Below are 21,355 nucleotides of genomic sequence, written 5' to 3'. Positions count from 1 at the left end.
GAATTAAGTCATCAGGTTTCTTGTGTTGTAACATCTCATGGCATTGGAAAGTAAGACTGAAACCTCAGGATTGGTGATGCAAATTTTTTTTTTCTTCCGTTTTTCGAGCAAAAGACTGGCTTACAAAATTAAGAGTAGTGCAAAGATTGAGGCTAGTATATTTTTTTCTGCGAAACACTCTATTGTAGGACCCCAAAGAGAAGGCTCAAATTAGAGAAAGCCTTAACTGCATTGATATTGTTAACAATATTAGTAATGTGAATAGGGAAATGTTGTTTGAAGAGTGTCTCAGTGTTGTGGTCTGTACTAGCCTTCTACTCAACCTGCAAGACTGCTGCTCAAGAGTAAGCTCCAGGCAACGACGGCTGGGAATGGACAACAAACTTTCATCTATATTTCAAGAGCTTCAAGGAAAAGGGAAAAAAGACATACAGCTGCAGAAGCAGAACTGTGGTTTCCGAAACCCTTTAAATACTTTACATGCCTGGTAAACATCCCGGAGCCATGCTTCTGCACACTCGGCAATAAGCAAATTAAACAATTAATCTGTTATGAAATATAGCCGGCATTGTAATAGCCATCGATTGAATTGCATATATTAAGCGTAAAGAAGTAATTTCTTTGAGGGTTAAAGATCTCTGGCAGTTCTAAGTCTTCATGATTACTGTTTTGCTATGTTAGGAACTGAACATTGATATGTCTACTGCAGTTAAGCATTTAGCTGAAGACAGAAATGTGGTCTTTGCACCATGCAGACATAAACTACATAAGGCTTTGAGAAATGGGAAAATGAAACTATTTTCAACGAACAGCAGTAATTATGTGGTCCACTGTAGCTCAGCTGGTAGAGCACGGCGCTTGTAACGCCAAGGTAGTGGGTTCGATCGGACCACCCATACACAAAAATGTATGCACGCATGACTGTAAGTCACTTTGGATAAAAGCGTCTGCTAAATGGCATATTATTATATTATTATTATCGTTAGAGATGGCAAACAAGATGTGCAATCTCTTTGCAGCATGAAGCAAAACTTAAATGTCTCCATAGAAACACAGTATTTGACCCTTTGAAGCTATAAGCTAAGTCCTGGGCTGATGCTTGCTACAATATCCTTGCACAGCTTGTTATTGACTCCCAATAAAAAAAATGTCTACAAGGACAAGTTACAAACATTAACATTATTCATGGCTGAAGATGTTCTTTTTGTAGGTGCTGAGATGCTTTGTCCACCATGGCATTTCTGATTGAGTAAAAACGTAGTATTGAATAAATTATTTTTCTTGCAGTACAACTGGCCATGAAAAAGACCCTATAACATCTAAACATTAACACTAACTCTCTAGTTGTAGAGTCTGTTGTATTCAATTTTGTTCCATAAACAGTAACTGAACAAGTGTATGTCTATAGGGCTAAGATGGGAAATTAAGATAGGTTTGCAGTGGTTTAGTAATACAAGAACATGAGAAACAAGAAACAAGTAAGGATAATAAAAAAGATAAATATCAAATTGGGAAAGGGTCTTTCCTTAATGCTACTTACAGGTAATAAGAGTAGGAATATGCATTTCTTCTGAAGCATGAAGGTAGACCAGTGGGACAAAATTGAGCACCCAAAAAAGGACAAACAGATTACATTAGTTAGTTCTTTAGCACCCACGTCTAGGAGAGCTGATGGAGGAAAATGTCAAGAACGGGTTAAAGACATCGATGCGCTGCTGGACTGGGTTTGTTTGTCTGTATGTCTACAGTTCAGTACTAGTTAAACCAACCTTCCCATTGAGCTCTGCAAGTGCCTATGGTCCACCAGTCTATAGTAAAGGCTGGACTTTAGGGTGCTACTATACAGTTGCACATATCAAACCAAACTTTACTCAAACCCCTGCAGCCATTTTATCAAAGAAGAAATACCCAAAACAATACATAATTCACCCGCATTTAAAGAAGAAATAGCACATCTGGCTCCCAATCAAATTGAAACTCCTTGAGAGAGATGGAATTGTCTGAATAGACAGTGAGTGGCTGGGAAAACAGAGAAATAGGAGAGTGGGGATGGGAGGAGTGGGAGTAAAAGAGGAGGGGGGGGAATGTTTTAATGACATACTGTTCTGCCATTCTGTTTAGTGAGATGGAAAGAGAAAGGGATGCTACCATTGACACTTTGACTGCTTTAGGAACTAAATCAAACCTGACTGTTGAAATTAGAGTGTGCTCGCGTGTGTGTGCATGTGTATGCATTCTGCTGGATTTCTCTGGGAAGGGTTCTTTTAAGAGGTAGAACATTCACAAATGACATGCAGCGATGGAGTTAGCAAGCAGAAATGAGACTGAAAAGCAGATGGTATCTGTTGTTTCTTTTAAGGGTTTGTAGTTCCCAAACGTGTTGACATCAAATATATCAAAGGAGTAAATGTGTGTGACAAATACCTACAGCATTCAGTACAACACTTCACTAGTCTGTTCATGATAAGCAGTAATGTGTTTAGCACTGTCTTTTTTGATACAAATTGATACCCACTTACTACACTAACAATGATGTGTATGCTTTTTTAAAGGGGAAGTTCAGGATTTTACAACTTGATGTTAGATGGTTCCTCAATCTAAAAAGTAGTCTATGGGCCAGGAGAAATTGTAACCTATGGTTGGGTTTTCTTTAAACAGGCACAAACTTCAGCTAACTTTAGTCACTGCTAGCTAACAATCAATGGAAGTGATCACCTTTACGTAACATCAAACCAAATATGGAATTGATTTCAGTTGACTGGGCCATGGAATTTTGACAATTGCACGATTGCCCCTATCACTGGGAAAAACCCACTGGTGGTTAAGACGTGTAGATATCCAAGAGGTCTTAATGGACACAATCAACATTATAGATCTGTATGTGCTGCAGTCAGTATTTGATTCAATGGAAAATTGGCCTCCAATCCTTTCCTCTGTTTGACAGTCCTGTTAATAATATATACTACTGCCCTACTGTAGCCAACCAGCTTTCATCAAAGAGTGTGTATCTGTTTCTCCATATCTGTGATTGCTGATTGACAGCATTCCTACTGATGTTCCTTCTTAATGCGTTTGAGCCAATCAGTTGTGTTGTGACAAGGTAGGGGGGGTATACAGAAGATAGCCCTATTTGGTAAAAGACCAAGTCCATATTATGGCATGAACAGCTCAAATAAGCAAAGAGAAACTACAGTCCATCATTACTTTAAGACATGAAGGTCAGTCAATACAGAACATTTCAAGAACTTTAAACGTTTATTTAAGTGCAGTCGCAAAAAACATCAAGTGCTTTGATGAAACTGGTTCTCATGAGGACCGCCACCGGAATGGAAGACCCAGAGTTACCTCTGCTGCAGAGGATAAGTTCATTAGAGTCACCGGCCTCAGAAATTGCTGCCCAAATAAATGCTTCACGGAGTTCAAGTAACAGACACATCTCAATATAAACTGTTCAGAGGAGACTGTGTGAATCAGGCCTTCATGGTCGAATTGCAGCAGTATAAAAAATGTATGCACTCACTAACTGTAAGTCGCTCTGGATAAGAGCGTCTGCTAAATGACTAAAATGTAAAATGTAAAGGACACCAATAAGAAGAAGAGACTTGCTTGGGCCAAGAAAAACGAGCAATGGACATTAGACCGGTGGAAATGTGTCCTTTGGTCCGGTGGTCTGTGTCTTTGTGAGACGCGGTGTGGGTGAACGGATGATCTCCGCATGTGTATTTCCCACCGTAAGGAAGGAGGAGGAGGTGTTATGGTGTGGGGGTGCTTTGCTGGTGACACTGTCTGTCATTTATTTAGAATTCAAGACACACTTAACCAGCATGGCTACCACAGCATTCTGCAGCGATACGCCATCCCATCTGGTTTGGGCTTAGTGGGACTATCATTTGTTTTTCAACAGGACAATGACCCAACACACCTCCAGGCTGTGTAAAGGCTATTTTACCAAGATGGAGAGTGATGGAGTGCTGCATCAGAAGACCTCCACAATCCCCCAACCTCAACCAAACTGAGATGGTTTGGGATGAGTCGGACCGCAGAGTGAAGGAAAAGCAGCCAACAAGTGCTCAGCACATGTGGGAACTCCTTCAAGACTGTTGGAAAAGCATTCCAGGTGAAGCTGGTTGAAAAATGCCAAGAGTGTGCAAAGCTGTCATCAAGGCAAATGTTGGCTATTTGAAAAATCTCAAATCTCAAATATATTTTGATTTGTTTAACACTTTCTTGTTTACTACATGATTCCATATATGTTATTTCATAGTTTTGATTCCTTTACTAATATTCTACAATGTAGAAAATAGTAAAAATAAAGAAAAACCCTTGAATGAGTAGGTGTGTCCAAACTTTTGGCTGGTAGTGTACATTCATGCAAAAAACTCCTCTTTAAAGGGGCAGGGCAGTCAAAAACATAATGTTTCTGTGTTCACACTATGAGGTCGAAACAACATGATGATAATATAATTTTAGTGTAAGAGCATTCAGGTCTTTGTCCTGTTTGAACGTAAATCTGAGAACCTGCTTCAGAGTGCAAACAACCTTAGACTGGGGAGAAGATTTATGGGCGGCAGGTAGCTTAGTGGTTAAGAGCGTAGTGCCAGTAACCGAAAGGTCGCTGGTTCTAATCCCCGAGCCGACTAGATGAAAAATCTGTCGATGAGCCCTTGAGCAAGGCACTTAACCCTAATTGTTCCGGATAAGAGCGTCTGCTAAATGACTAAAAATTAAAAAATGTAATAAAAAAATCCAACAGGACAATAACCCCAAGCATATAGCCAAAGCAACACTGGAATGGTTCAGAACAAGAATGTGAAAGTCCTTGAGTGGCCCAGCCAAAGCTCAGACTGGAATCCCATTGAAAATCTGTGCAAAGACTCGAAGATTGCTGTTCACTGCCACTCCCCATCTAACTTAACAGAGTTTGAGAAAATCTGAAAGTAAGAATGGGAGCAAATCCAGATGTGCAAAGCTGACACAGACATACCTAAGACGACTCAAAGCTGTAATCGCCACCAAAGGTGCTTCTACAAAGTATTGACTCAGGGGTGTGAATACTTATGTGTTTGCAAAAATGTCTAAAAACACTTTTCACTTTGTCATCATGGTGTATTGTGTGTAGATGGGTAAGTAAACATGTTTAATCCATTTTGAATTCAGGCTGTAACACAACTAAATGTGGAATAAGTCAAGGGGTATCAATACGTACAGAAGGAACGGAACAACTTTAAAATGTTAGACTATTTAAACATGATACAGTGAGGGAAAAAAGTATTTGATCCCCTGCTGATTTTGTACGTTTGCCCACTGACAAAGACATGATCAGTCTATAATTTTAATGGTAGGTTTATTTGAACAGTGAGAGACATAATAACAACAAAAAAATCCAGAAAAACGCATGTCAAAAATGTTATAAATTGATTTGCATTTTAATGAGGGAAATAAGTATTTGATCCCTCTGCAAAACATGACTTAGTACTTGGTGGCAAAACCCTTGTTGGCCATCACAGAGGTCAGACGTTTCTTGTAGTTGGCCACCAGGTTTGCACACGTCTCAGGAGGGATTTTGTCCCACTCCTCTTTGCAGATCTTCTCCAAGTCATTAAGGTTTCGAGCCTGACGTTTGGCAACTCGAACCTTCAGCTCCCTCCACATATTTTCTATGGGATTAAGGTCTGGAGACTGGCTAGGCCACTCCAGGACCTTAATGTGCTACTTCTTGAGCCACTCCTTTGTTGCCTTGGCCGTGTGTTTTGGGTCATTGTCATGCTGGAATACCCATCCACGACCCATTTTCAATGCCCTGGCTGAGGGAAGGAGGTACTCACCCAAGATTTGACGGTACATGGCCCCGTCCATCATCCCTTTGATGCGGTGAAGTTGTGCTGTCCCCTTAGCAGAAAAACACCCGCAAAGCATAATGTTTCCATCTCCATGTTTGACGGTGGGTATGGTGTTCTTGGGGTCATAGGCAGCATTCCTCCTCCTCCAAACACGGCGAGTTGAGTTGCTGCCAAAGAGCTCGATTTTGGTCTCATCTGACCACAACACTTTGACCCAGTTCTCCACTGAATCATTCAGATGTTCATTGGCGAACTTCAGACGGGCCTGTATATGTGCTTTCTTTAGCAGGGGGACCTTGCAGGCGCTGCAGGATTTCAGTCCTTCACGGCGTAGTGTGTTACCAATTGTTTTCTTGGTGACTATTGTCCCAGCTGCCTTGAGATCATTGACAAGATCCTCCCGTGTAGTTCTGGGCTGATTCCTCACCGTTCTCATGATCATTGCAACTCCACGAGGTGAGATCTTGCATGGAGCCCCAGGCCGAGGGAGATTGACAGTTCTTTTGTGTTTCTTCCATTTGCGAATAATCGCACCAAACTCTTGTCACCTTCTCACCAAGCTGCTTGCCGATGGTCTTGTAGCCCATTCCAGCCTTGTGTAGGTCTACAATCTTGTCCCTGACATCCTTGGAGAGCTCTTTGGTCTTGGCGATGGTGGAAAGTTTGGAATCTGATTGATTGATTGCTTCTGTGGACAGGTGTCTTTTATACAGGTAACAAACTGAGATTAGGAGCACTCCCTTTAAGAGTGTGCTCCTAATCTCAGCTCGTTACCTGTATAAAAGACACCTGGGAGCCAGAAATCTTTCTGATTGAGAGGGGGTCAAATACTTATTTCCCTCATTAAAATGCCAATCAATTTATAACATTTTTGACATGCGTTTTTCTGGATTTATTTGTTGTTATTCTGTCTCTCACTGTTCAAATAAACCTACGATTAAAATTATAGATTGATCATTTCTTTGTCAGTGGGCAAACGTACAAAATCAGCAGGGGATTACTGTATAAATACACCGACGCACACGCACACACATACACACTCGCGCACACACATGCACACACATGCTACGCATCCATATGAATTGTAAACATTTAATAATACCACGCACACATACATTATACTTACAAATGCAAACATGCTGTGACTGAATGGACACTTAACTCACTCTGCCCATGCAGGGTGACAACATGTCCCAGATTGTGCCATTGATTGTGGCCATTTGTCCCGCGTGCTGCAACCAAACAATCACGTCCCACATTTCATCAACAAATTCAAATGCGACTACAAAAAAGTTAGATTTGTCCCGTATTTCATTCAGACATTCCAACCTGTCTCTTTTGCATCACGATATGCACTGAGTGTACAAAACATTATGAATTCCATGACATAGACTGACCAGGTGAAAGCTATCATCCCTTATGGATGTCACTTGTTAAATCCACTTCATTCAGTGTAGCTGAAGGGGAGGAGACAGGTTAAAGAAGGATTTTTAAGCCTTGAGACAATTGAGACATGGATTGTGTATGTGTGCCAATCAGAGGGTGAATGGGCAAGACGAAAGATTTAAGTGCCTGTGAATGGGGGATGGTAGTAGGTGCCAAGCGCACTGGTTTGTGTCAACAACTACAACGCTACTGGGTTATTCACAATCAACAGCTTCCCGTGTGTATCAAGAATGGTCCACCACCCAAAGGTGGGTGCAACTCAATATTAGGAAGGTGTTCTTGATGTTTAGTACACTCAGTGTATATCATAAGGATGTGGTACTAGTGATGTTAAACACTTCTCCAATCGTTGTTGAGATCTGATATTCTGCGCAGCGCAAGATGAGATGTAGGCCAACGTCATATGGTCAATCAATCACATTTCTCAAATGCTTTCGGTCTAATGCTGCATTCACATCATGTCGGAAACTTGGGACCTCAGAGTTGAATGAACGTAAGTTATTTGCGTAGCGCTTCCTATTGGTTGATTCTGGTACCTCCCAATTGGGAAACTCAGGATCCGACTCTTCCGCCTAGGTTAGCAAGTTGGACATTTCAGAGTTTCCGACATGACATGAATGCAAATTCTAACTAAACTTGGAGTGGACAGTTAACTATTTACAAAAAATGAAGAGCTACCAAGGTAAGAAAATAACCGTATTAGACTTAAAAGATGTAAGGTGATTTCGTCAAACTTGTGAGGCTCTCCATGTGCATTAGTTGCTCATTCAAAATATGTGCTGCTACTTCTCTCAATCCGATTTTCTAAGTCTACCTTCCTAACTATTTTACATTCCCTGAGACCAACCAGAAATGCTTTATTGTCCTGCAAATGTCCTGCAAAATCATCCCTTTGTCCTGCATTTGGGTATTTTAAATGTGATCGCCCTAAACCCATGACTGGACGGCCTTGCAGGGAGTTCATCTGTAATGTTAACAGCCTACGTCTGCACCTGGGCACCAATACATTACAATTTGTATTTGGTTACACCATCTTAATGTTCTGAAAGGTACATTGTCTGGACTGAAGTGATATTGAATGTGAGGATTTGAAATTTGAAAAAATAAGTATTGGCAGTGCGATGGAATCTGCTGAGGGAGCGAGGCTGAAGTTCATTGTTTTGGAGATGAGTTGGTGTGGGTGAGGATATTTGAAGATACATTTTGTTTACTGAGAGATGTTACCAGGGGTGTAGTGCTGCCGGAGCGCGGAGGAGCGGCACTCTCTCACTTTTTTAAATTGAAACTGATCTGGTAAAACTCTGGTAAAATTCGAAATAAATATGTATAGCAGCCTAGAGGTAAATGGTGGATTCTTCTTTTCTCTGGCGGTGGAAGATGCTGTAGCCCTGCTTACAATATTTAGCCTACATTTGGCTATTGGTTGAGACGCAGGGCCCGTTCTAGCTTGGTACAGTATGTCAGGATGGGCAATTGGAAATGGGAATTGTGCCAAGTTGAAGGTAATAATGCATTTAGGTTATAGTTTATTGAGATACATGAATACACTACACCAAAAGCTGAAACATTTAAAATGTAAAATAAACAACACCAAAAGCTTGATTTAATTACTGTTTTAAAACTAATTTCCTGCACTTCTACGTAGTAATGTTCACTACTAGGTCAATTGATTTGATAGCATGTTTAATCTAATTTGGCAGCTGTTGCAAATATATGTAAATCTCCAAAAGTTAAGTGGCTCATCTGCTTGTTTGTCATGATTCAATTCATAGCTTTAGATTATTATAGGATAGACTCACTGTAACAAGCTTCTGGTTGAACCACAAAGACACAGACTCATGCCTATAGGTAGGTGAATAAATGTGTGTGTGTGTGTGTGTTTGTGTATGAGAGGCATAGTTTAGAGTAATGAATACAACCCAATCACCAAACAAACGTGCTATGGTGGTGAACGCTTAATGAATCCGAATTAGTGCACCACTCCAAATAGGTTGTGACATTATTAGTGAACGATAATTACTCATTTGACATAGAACTTGGAGCAGAGTTTTAAGCCTTCCTCTTGGTGGGTACGTGCAGGTAAAGAGTAAAAAGAGTCGCTGCAAGGCCAGTTCATTGTTGCGCCAGGGTGGGTTATGCAACTCAAACAACAAATTATGAATAAAAACCTTACTGAAAGGTGTACTTATAATGCAAGGCATCAAATTCACTATAGATCATTGCAGATAATGTATCTAATACTCAACTGACAATGCATAGGAGGCAAGATAAAAAATGAAATAATAAGTCAACGAATAAGACTGACATTAAGAGTTGCATTTTGTACAATCACAGTGATGCAGACAAAAGCTAGAAATTCCAAATGGTGCATTCGACAGTGACGGTCAGAGTATCAAAAAGTAATGGCCTCGTGAATTGTCGTGCATGTGTCGGACATGAATGACGTATCTGATCACAGATGGGTCAAAAAAACAATGGTGAGGCACGATCTCAAGATGCATAGCTAAAATTAAACATACAATACCCCACACTCAGAGTTCTCCATGTGTATATCTCTCTAGCAGGCGCAGGCCAAAAGAGGAAGAAGATAAGAGAAAGGTGTGAGACTAGTATTAGAAAAAAGGGTGGACAACAGTGGTGGATGTGATCATGTCAACAGCTGGCACACACATTTTGTTATACCAACATATAACGTATGTCTAGAGATAAAGTATAGATATTACGTCTAAAGGCTAAATAGTCTCTATCAACTGGAAATGCATGCAGAGGAGTTCAGAGGATTAGAATGATTGTCCTGACCCTAAAGCTTTCACTGGGATGAATCAGCTGAATTATGAATGTTATACCTGCCCTTATATGTTGATATATGGGTATGTGCAAGATAATAAGTTGGTTCGAATTTGGCAGGGACTCTTATTCGCCCAGCCATTGTGATCAGAGGTGGGCCCCTCACAATTTAGTTGGTGCCATGAGCAAACACAAATCTTCTAAACTACATGCAAAATTGGCATGGGGTGGGGGCATTTTGGCTTGAAATATTCATTGGTGAAGTTAAATGTCAAATGAAATGGCTGTACAAATGGTGCTCTCCCTCCACTTCAGCCATCTCAGTCTAAACTGCCAAAGTCAATACTGATTTTGAGTGGAAGAGAACCAGCTCTTCCACACGCACGCACACACACACGCACTCGCACAAACACACACACAAACACACAGACTGGGTCAACACGTGCACCTGTCCAAGTGGAGATAAGGATTGGGCCTGGCTGGTGTTGGTCTGGCTCTCATTGCACATGAAGATTGTCTGTATGTGAGCATATACCATCACAAAAATGCAATGTGCTGGTGTGATGGTGTATTCTGTGATTCATTACTACAATAAACCTCTACTTTATAAACCTAAATGTCTGATGTTTTTCAAGAAAAAAAGCACATTAAGCCCCAAGAGAAAAAGCTTTCAATTTCCACAATTCTTTGCAATACTAATGAGAATGATTTTTTTATTTTTAAATCACAGTTTTCGATTTCGCTTTCATTTATTATTTTTAACATTAAATGCATTATGAAATAATGACATTACAAAGATTTTAGAGCTTTTTAATGTAAATTCCAAAGCCAAAAATAGTGAACAATTGCCAAAATATGAAAATTTTTCCATTGTCTCTGTCAAGTCCACATTGGGTAGACATCAATAGAAAAAGGGGATACTATGAAATAATACAATATTTAAGTTGTGTATATTACTTCATTTTTATTTGATGACTTTGATATTTTTAATTCCTTAAAGTCATCGTCTCATCTCTGCTCAGGCAGTAGCAGTCAGCCAGACCATCTAACGTTATCTATGTGCTCCCCATACTGTCCTGTCTTTAGTCATCCTATTTAGCTAGCCTGCTGAACTACGCTGCAGAGCTGTCTGACGAAATCATTTTACTAGTTCTTCAAATTAGATAAGGCATACTCCCCTGTAGGTCTAAGCCCTTAGATCGCAATATCTACTAGGCTAACATATGGAATTGTTTTAAGATGGTCATAAAATGTATCATTTAGCCATTTGATTTTGAGGTATAAAAAAATGTGGCCTTTACTACACATTAATACATGGCAAAACCGAAAGTTAAAAAAATGTATAATAAGGAACAAGGTTTTGAAGTGTCTGTCTTATATCTGAGAGATATAAGAAAACGTAGGAATTTTTGTAAAATGTAGATCATGTAGTTTTTGTCACTTTTTGCAGTTTTTACATTCTGGTACTGGATTACCTTCAGACGAATCTCCTGAAGCTTGTGTGGTAGTAGAGCAGAACAACCGACACGTTCGTGTTTGTAAGACATATTGGTGACATATTAGTTGTCCAATTTGGACAAACAATTTCGTGACGATTTTCTTGTCCAGATCCTCTCGTGTATAAAAAGTAAGCTTTCACAAGCCCCATGTCAATCGACGGGGGTTTTAATGAAGGGGTCTCTGTCCCTCTCTTCATTGTGTAGTGTACATTCCTCTCTCATGTGGCCTATGCGGTCTGTGTGTATCTAACCTAATATAGCAGGCGTAAAAGTGTATATGTCCAGAGATCTGTATATAATGACGAGATGCTCATGTCCCCGCCCTAACAATGGCAGTCGTTGTCCCAAAGGCGGGAAGGCAGGCGACAACCTTAGTCCCAAAATAAGCCAATAGAAACACATTGGGATTATTTTTGACAGATTTTGGCAAGATTGAAACCTCTCGATTCGCCTCTTCCTCTCTGCTCCGTCTCTGTCGGAGTCGTAAAAAAAGGTGCAATGGATTTTGGTCATTGTAGTTAATTACCATGTTTCTGCACTGAACTACATTAAATATTTGATTAATGAAAACTACAACTCCCTTTAGCCCAAAATCCCACATATTTCTTGACGACTTCTCTCATGTAGCTCAGTTGGTAGAGCACGGCGCTTGCAACGCCAGGGTTGTGGGTTCGATTCCCACGGGGGGCCAGCATGAAAATTTATGCACTCACTAACTGTAAGTCGCTCTGGATAAGAGCGTCTGCTAAATGACTAAAATGTAAATGTAAAATGTGAATGATTTGATTTCTTGCTAGAGAAACGGCTCACAAAAAAAATTAATGGAATTCAAGTAATTTAACCGACATTGGTCAATAAGTTGTTTAATAACTGGGGGAAAAAATTATTGTTGGTTAATCCTTAAAAGTCCATTGACGCACCCATGCAACATAATAAAGAAATTATCTGTCAGTTTAAGCTATCAAGATCAGCTTTAGTATTGCAGATAGATTGTAACTTTCATCAATGTAATTGTCTGCATCACTTCCAATCCCCCATATGTTTTTTTTCTCTGCTAATATATATATATATATACAGTGGGGGGAACAAGTATTTGATACACAGCCGATTTTGCAGGTTTTCCTACTCACAAAGCATGTAGAGGTCTGTGATTTTTATCATAGGTACACTTCAACTGTGAGAGACCGGATCTAAAACAAAAATCCAGACCTCTACATGCTTTGGTAACAAGCTGAGATTAGGAGCTCTCCCTTTAAGAGTGTGCTCCTAATCTCAGCTCGTTACCTGTATAAAAGACACCTGGGAGCCAGAAATCTTTTTTTCTGATTGAGAGGGGGTCAAATACTTATTTCCCTCATTAAAATGCAAATCAATTTCTAACATTTTTGACATGTGTTTTTCTGGATTTTTTTGTTGTTATTCTGTCTCTCACTGTTCAAATAAACCTACCATTAAAAGTATAGACTGATCATGTCTTTGTCAGTGGGCAAACGTACAAAATGAGCAGGGGATCAAATAGATTTTTCCCCTCACTGTATATACACATATCCTTTAAAAATATATATTTCCCTTTATTACTTTCAAACCCCACCACCCCTTCCCTAATTGGAGTAAACTAGTGAACAACAATGCTTAGGCCTCTACTTCCAGCTTATACATACTATATACATTTTATGGACACAGTCAATTTTACAATAATTCTATTTTGTTTGTTTTTCCTCCTGAACTTCCTCTACCCTTAACCGCTCTGATCATTTTAATGATGTCCATCCGGTTTGCTTCTATATGCCATATCTTTCTAACTGTGCTCTTTCACAAAAGCTCTCAACCTATAACCCATATACTTATTATGGACACAGTATGCTTTACATTAGCTATCCTGTTGTTATTAGTTGTTGTTAGTTGTTATTAGTCCCATCCTTCAGCTCCATTCAACACCACCCACCTATCTCTTAACACCATCCATATTGGATTTCTATTTGTCATATATTCTTCAACAGTACTGTGATGTTTCACAAAAGTTCTGAACCCTTCTATAAAAAATTGTTTTGCTAAAAGTATTATTATATTATTGATCGATTGACTATGACTTTTCAGATCACACAGTAGTGCTTTCTGCAGGGTTAGCTCCAGGTAAATATTGCAATCCTTCAGCCATTCCTGGACATGTGACCAAAAACAAGCTACAAATGGACAGTACCAAAACAAATGATCTAATCATTCTGTCTCTTCGCAGCAAAATCTGCAGAGCTGGTAAGATTGTATCCCCCATATAAATAACATTCTATTGGTAGCAATAATTTTGTATAACAATTGAAATTGAAAAATTCAACGTTTTGAATCCGGCGTAGTTTTGCGTATCAGTTCATAAACAATATGCCATGGAATCGGTACGTCTAAAATCTCTTCCCAACTATTTTGCAATCTATATGGGACGGCTGTCAATCCTTTGGTCCTTAAATGAAACTGGTATACTTTTTTATTTAACACAATTTTCTTTAACCAATTATGTTCTTTAATGCAGGGCCGACAGACAAGTTACTTTCTTTTACCCCCTTCCACTTTCCTCTTCCATTTTTGCGGTAATGCTGCAATTATTTGGTTGTAATTTTGGGTAGAGCAGACATTTCCATATGTTTTTGTTAGCTGCATGTGCGACAACTCCACCAGTCCTACCTATGATATCATTTACGAAGATTCTACATTTTCCCAAAAAAAAATCATCAATTAATATATTTGAGTTTAACCACACTATTTGTTGCATTATTTGTTCTGTCGTTTCTGGAAGATTAAATTAAAATTGCAGCCAACTTTCTATGGCTTGTTTTAGAAATAGTGATATTTGGGAGATTATTTCCTTTTCAAATACCTGAAAGTGAGAGGTTGTAATCTGAATAAAGGGGAAAAGGCCATTCTTGAACATGGGGTGAGAAAATCTTACTAATTTGCTAGAGAACCAGTTCAGATTTCAGTATAACTTTTTTATGACTGAAGCTTTTAGTGATAGGTCTACTTCTTTAATATTTAATAATTTCTGTCCTCCGAATTCGTATTCATTATATAAATAGGCCCATTTAATTTTGTCTGGCTTGCCGTTCCAAATAAAATTGAATATTTTTTTCTCATATAATTTATAAAACTGTTCGCCATAAGCAAATAGGTCAACTGGGATAATACTAAAGAGTTAATCAGGGTGATTTTTACACAAATAGACAGGTATTTACCTTTCCATTCCATTTTTGCTGACTTTTTATTAAAATGTATTGGTGAGATCATTTATTTAATTTGGGATATGTATTCCGAGTATATCCACATCACCATCAAACAATTTTATTGGTAATGTAAAAATTGTATTTTTTAGTGATCCAATACGTAATATAGTACATTTATCATAATTTGGTTGTAATCCAGAGAGGTTAGAAAATGTATCTAGATCCTCTATGAGGCTGTGGAGGGATTCAAGTAGTGGATTTAAAAGAAAACATGAACATCAGCGTGAAATGACACCTTTGTTTTTAAGCCCTGGATTTCTAATCCCTTGATATTATTGTTGGATCTGATTTTAATAGCTAACATTTCGTTGGCCATAATAAACAGATATGCCAATAGTGGACAACCTTGTTTTACTCCTCTTGACAGTTTAACACTTTCGGAGAAATAGCCATTATTGACTATTTTACACCTATGGTTACTATACATGATTTTAATCTCATCTGACCAGAGTACCTTCTTCCATATGTTTGGGGAGTCTCCCACATGCATTTTGGAAAACACCAAACGTTTGCTTATTTTTTTCATTAAGCAATTACTTTTTTCTGGCCACTCTTCCGTAAAGCCCAGCTCTGTGGAGTGTATGGCTTAAAGTGGTCCTATGGACCGATACTCCAATCTCCGCTGTAGAGCTTTACAGCTCCATCAGGGTTATCTTTGGTCTCTTTGTTGCCTCTCTGATTAATGCCCTCCTTGCCTGGGCCGTGAGTTTTGGTGGGCGGCCCTCTCTTGGCAGGTTTGTTGTGGTGCCATATTCTTTCCATTTTTTAATAATGGATTTAATGGTGCTCCGTGGGATGTTCAAAGTTTCGGATATTTTTTTATAACCCAACCCTGATCTGAAGATTAAAAAATAATTTGGTGCATTTTCCACATATTCCATCCAGTTTGCTTGATTTTTTATAATATATTACACTTGATCTTTCTTGAATAAGTTTCTCAATTTCTTTTTGTTTTTCCTCTCATTTATTCTGAGCCTCTATGTTAAAGTTTTTATTGTTATCTATCTGTTCTGTTAGACCTTCTATTTCCTTTGTTAGTATGGACTCTTTTGACCTAAATTGCTTTTGTTTTCGAGATGAGTACTGAATTGCATGGCCTCTGAAGGCACATTTAAGTGTCCCATACAATAAGGGGATTTGCTGTACCTATGTTATGTCAGAAAAAATCAGTTATAAATTCCTCTGTTCTAGTTAAAAACTAGTTATCATCCAATAGGCTTTGATTAAATGTCCAATGTCCTCGCCCACGTGGAAATTCAGTAAGAGTAATGTATATGCCAATTATATGATGGTCCGACCGCATTCTGTCCCCTATCAACACTTTTTAAACTTTTGGTGCCAATGAGAATGACATAAGAAAGAAGTCAAGATGACTAGCTTGATTGAGTCTCCGCCATGTATATCTATGTCAGGATATTTAAGCTTCCATATATCTACTAGTTCTAATGTATCCATGACATTCATGATTTCCTTAAGAGCATGAGGGTGATAGTTTGTAGTGTGATTTCCTTTACGGTCCATTGAGCTATTTAAAACAGTATTATAATCTCCCACCATAATAATAGAGTCTCGTTTTGCTTGCAGGGTTGATCATTTATTATATATATTGTCAAAGAAGTGTGGATCATCATTATTTGGTCCGTAAAGGTTAATGAGCCATTTCTGTTTATGGTCCAATAACATATTTAAAATCATTTTACATTTTAGTCATTTAGCAGACACTCTTATCCAGAGCGACTTACAGTTAGTGAGTGCATACATTTTCATACTGACCCCCCGTGGGAAACGAACCCACAACCCTGGTGTTGCAAGCGCCATGCTCTACCAACTGAGCTACATCCATCTACAGTAATTTTCTTAGTCTGATCACAATTTAAATAGACTCCCCCACTACCTTGTTAATCCTCTTCTCAGTGCAGGTACAACATGCTACTGTTTTGGGAGCTTTACCATTACTTATTTAAGAATTTCTACATTTGACAGTGCTGTAAGAGCCCTAAAGGTTCAAGCTACCGGGCAGGAAAACATAAAGTCACCATTAAGTCTTTACCTGTCCATTCAATTCATTCGTATGTTAGTACAAAAAGCTCTGAAAGACGTGTAACACTGCTTTGAAAAATTTAACGGACAGTGTATACTCGCTTCCAGCATGTTTTCGCCACTAAAAACGTATAGTGGCTGAAAGCCATGTAAAACGCTGCAATTGATAAAACATCATCCCCAAACGATCTATGTTGCAAGAATGAAATATAGATGATCCAGCAAAGCCAGGCGTCTTAGAATATTGTAGTCTAAGCACTTCTTCTCCCTGTCCTCGATCTACACTGAGTATACCAAACATTAGGAACACCTTCCTAATATTGAGTTGAAAGCTTTCCACAGGGATGCTGGCCCATGTTGACTTCAATGCTTCCCACAGTTGTGTCAAGTTATCATAGTTAGTATACATACTAGTTAACCCACGGTTTGGTCTCCATATTGGTTTCCAATTCATATATGCCCTGCTTAGGCGGCCATCTTTGTTGTTGACATATCCTCTTATTTCTGCAGAGGTTGTGTGGTTTGAGATCATTGTAAAGCCCAATTGCTCATGGGTGTAACTGTATTCTGTATGTTGAGTCTAGGATTTCTTATTGATTTGTGCACATATAGATTTCTGTAACTTATTGCCATTGGATTGTATAATAAAACCATGACAACCACAGCAGCTTTTTTTCTGGAATATGTAATTAATATGATTTTAAGTTTGTAAAACATTGTAACAAGAGAAGGTTAAATATATTGTCTAAAAATAGTATGTAAAAAATCTGAGTTTGTTATCTAACTCAGTATAAAAAGATCCATCTAAATTGTGCTCCCTCAACTGAATGGTAACACCATTTTTAAATGCAATACATGTTTATAAATGTTTAAAGAAATTATAAAATAGTATTTACTATTTATCAATACATGTATCAATAGTGTATAAATAGTTTATTTATTTATTCATGAAAGTTATCATAAATTGCTGCCCTGTTTATTTCCAAGAACATTTGTGATTGTGACATGCAAGTCATTTTGTCTCAGTAGCATAGTCTACTCCTACAATGACACAAATGATTGGTCATGAAGTACAGTATTAAGACATTTCAAAGTTTTGAGGTAACTACGTGTGGAGTGGTAAGGTGAACAATTTTATTATGGTAAAAAAAAAAAAAACTGTGGGTCCTAGCATAGAAAAATGACATGGGGAGTGTGTTATTAGGGTAGTTTAGGAAAGCAAGAGACAGAGGAAGGAGACAGAGATGTGATGGAAGTAAGCCAGTGTGCATGTTAACAAGACACAGAAAGCTGTGCATGTCTGTACGCCCCCCTAAAAACATACCTCCTTATGAGTTAGTCCCAATGGTACTTCAGCTCAACTGAGGCCTTAGCAGTAATCTAGTCATATTGCACTTGGGACATTTGGGTCACACTATGGTGTTAGGACTCTAGTAATATAGTACCTGACATATTTACGCTTACACGCTAGGAGTTTCTCTACTGCTTTTTACCTGCGTTTGAAGGTGAGAACAACTCCCAGTAGGATGATGATGAACATGAGAATGCCCGCGATGACACCGGCCATCTTAACAGTGCTGTCCACCTGCTTCTCGGGCTCCACAGCGTCGGAGTCCTGGGTGGACGCACCTACAAACAGGCACAGACACATCACAGAGAGGAGGAGGGAGTTTACCCTGGGGCAACCGTCCTCCACACACACACACACACACACACACACAGTCACACACAAACATACGCAAGAATACACACACACATTTGCACACACATTTGCACACATACTATAGACAGTGCACACACACTTACACACATACTCACATACACACTCGTATACTCACACAAAAACAGTTATGTGAGTACACGCAAACCCTCTCATACATACAGACGGACAAACAGACGCAAACACATACAAACAACAGTAGATAGAAAAATGTTTTATATATATACATACACACATATATATATATATATATATATATATACACACACAATATCACAAAGTCATGCATTATTAGTAATGAAAGGGAGACATTATTTGAGTGAAAAGGTAAAGGTGATTAGGTATTGGCGGAAATGTTGGCTATATCCTGCTTGCTAAACTCCAAATGATAGCAAGACAACGTTCAATAAAGATTCAGTAAACTTGTGTTAGGGTGCTTCTCACACAGGACAGATGAATGGTGAAAATCAACATGCAAATAATCGACTGGAAATACACAAGTAAGGTCAGTTTCTCTTGCATCAAAGGATTTGTGGTTGAGTTAAGTATGAGTTGTTATTTTCAACAGGCTTTTCATCTAACACAGCAGTTGCACCACAATGAAAAACTGAGGACATGCAGTGCGCTAATGTTGAACGAACAACGATTTAAGAAGGACATGCAGGAAAATGTTAGCATGGGTTGTGTGACTGCAGTAGCTTGGACATACAGTGAAAAACAGCGAGGGAGAGAATGTATAGGTTGAGTGAGTTAACAGTACTGCTAGCGACTCCCAGCGCCTTCCACAGCTTACAAAAGCACTCTCATCTTATCAACTACAACTGAAAATCCTTGCTTTGAACAATACAAAGACTGTGGGAATTGCACCCTAGTGTTTCTATCTGTTAGGGTAATACAACATGCTGCTTCTATGTTCAATCTCTTATAGATGCTATTTTCACTCAAGGTATTCTTTTCAGGAGGTACATTGAGGTGTTATAGAAACACATTTATGTATACTTTATTACCAACCAAACACCATCAATTAATGTTTGTAGACCTAACTAGTATATGTAGCTTATTAATCTTGACTATGTTGAAGATCAATACAAGTATGGCTCTTAATTGTGTAGGGTGCTGAGAAATAAAGCATAAAAGAGAAGATATATATTTTTTTTTAAACATAGCAACAAAGCCATTTCCAATTTGATGAATGCGAACTTCCAATGATACATAACGAAAAGAGACCGTTTCAAATCTAATGAAAGAACTCTTGCCGGAACTTCTGAGCTATTCCACTGTTCTACAGAACAGCGTTGTATAGATGTACACATGCCAAAATTAATGAGCAACCTTGATAAACAATTAAGGCATGTTCAAACAAATTGGGTGTCTTATTTCTAGCCTCTCTTTTACATATCCCTTTGTTCAAAATATCCTTTCAAACAACAGATTAAGAATATAACCTTGGCATGTTTTGGACTTCAATTCACTGAACTATGGATTGAAAAATGGCCTTTTGACAAACAAGGTTTGAACAGTTTGAGGGCTACCTTTCCATCTTTTTATATTTCGACACACAGGTATACTGAACATAACCTTGTGCTATCGTAAGATTAATGACTTACAGTAGCTCACATTAACCCTTAACACTACGTTGACACAGTTTTTATTAATCATCTTACTCAAAGATATTTTAAATTACTTTGAATTTAAATTACATAGACCTAACCAACAAATGTGCAATTGGCAAAATGCGCTATTCAGTTTATCGTATAGAATAAAGAAGAACATATTTGTGTGTAGCCATATTTGTGTGGAGCTTAATGGCATACGGTACGTGTCCTTCCTGACTGTCAGAATGGCCTATGTGTCTCCACTGTCAAATGACTCTGCAACCTGATTCGCTGTCAACCTGCCAGGAGCTGATTGGGTTCGAAAGGTCGGTATGTAACAATAGAGGGCCCATCTGGCTGTTATAGCCCATTTTCTAATATGATACCACCAGAGCTGCCCCACAATCAGACTTACTTAACAGGGCCCTGACCAGCTAGTCTGTTTTCTTATCTCCCCTATTTTCAGATGAGGGAGGACAGGGCCAGGAAATATGATTCATGGGATATTTGACTGTGAGTCTGCCATTGACAGAGAATGGCATGACTGTTACTCAGAAACTACAGCTACTAGTACACTTCTACTAATAGCAATAATAATATAGTTGTAGGTTTTCATACAAACAATATAAAGAATATATAGGCCCATTAGGCCTCTAGGCCCATTATGCCTGCAGTTCCCATGGAAACAGCAGGTGATTCAGTGAAAATTATCACTATCTACACTGAAGTTCTTTTGATACCCATCTTGTCTTTTATGGGGATATCTGTCGTTTTAAAGAATGTCGCAAATCTGTCTTTTTAATTCCTGCTTCAACAGTGAAGATCAAAACTTCAGCTGCAGGGTTCCCGCAAGACTTGAGTCATTTGATACCTAATCAGAACCCTTGATCCATCATCATAAAAATCATAATCTTCCCCTGATTAAATTCTCACTGTGCTTTCCTGCACACCCACAGACGTGGTTGCTTGCTTAAAAAGAAATATGTAAAGCCTTTTACTTTGGGCTGGGGTAAAAGTTAAGTATAAAAAAAGGAATTATGACTAAAACCCATGATATTAAAACGTAATCTCATTCATATAGGGAAGGATTGATTCCACAGCCTGGGATGAGTGACACTGGTGGCAGCAGTGGGATTTGGCGGGAAACAGCGCTGCA

At 38.7% G+C, this 21,355-nt stretch overlaps 1 protein-coding gene across 15 annotated transcripts in view; it reads right to left on the bottom strand.

Moving 5' to 3' along the window:
- Positions 1-21,355, bottom strand: part of ptprt (protein tyrosine phosphatase receptor type T) — a 449,458-nt gene that overhangs the window by 114,768 nt on the left and 313,335 nt on the right. For 7 of the 15 annotated variants that reach the window (XM_041888816.2, XM_041888817.2, XM_041888819.2 and 4 more), the window contains 3 exons: positions 18,378-18,513; positions 9,811-9,843; positions 1,541-1,570 (listed from right to left, as the gene is read on the bottom strand). In XM_041888816.2, the coding sequence (XP_041744750.2) occupies positions 1,541-1,570; positions 9,811-9,843; positions 18,378-18,513 (199 nt within the window). The remainder of the gene's footprint in view (positions 1-1,540; positions 1,571-9,810; positions 9,844-18,377; positions 18,514-21,355) is intronic. The other 8 variants (XM_041888822.2, XM_041888827.2, XM_041888830.2 and 5 more) reach the window with 4 other exon arrangements.

The sequence above is a fragment of the Coregonus clupeaformis genome, chromosome 10, assembly GCF_020615455.1.
Source record: "Coregonus clupeaformis isolate EN_2021a chromosome 10, ASM2061545v1, whole genome shotgun sequence".
NCBI classification, from domain to species: domain Eukaryota; kingdom Metazoa; phylum Chordata; class Actinopteri; order Salmoniformes; family Salmonidae; genus Coregonus; species Coregonus clupeaformis.
Note: the sequence above shows the minus strand (reverse complement) of the source record. Positions and strands in the feature narration are given on the sequence as shown.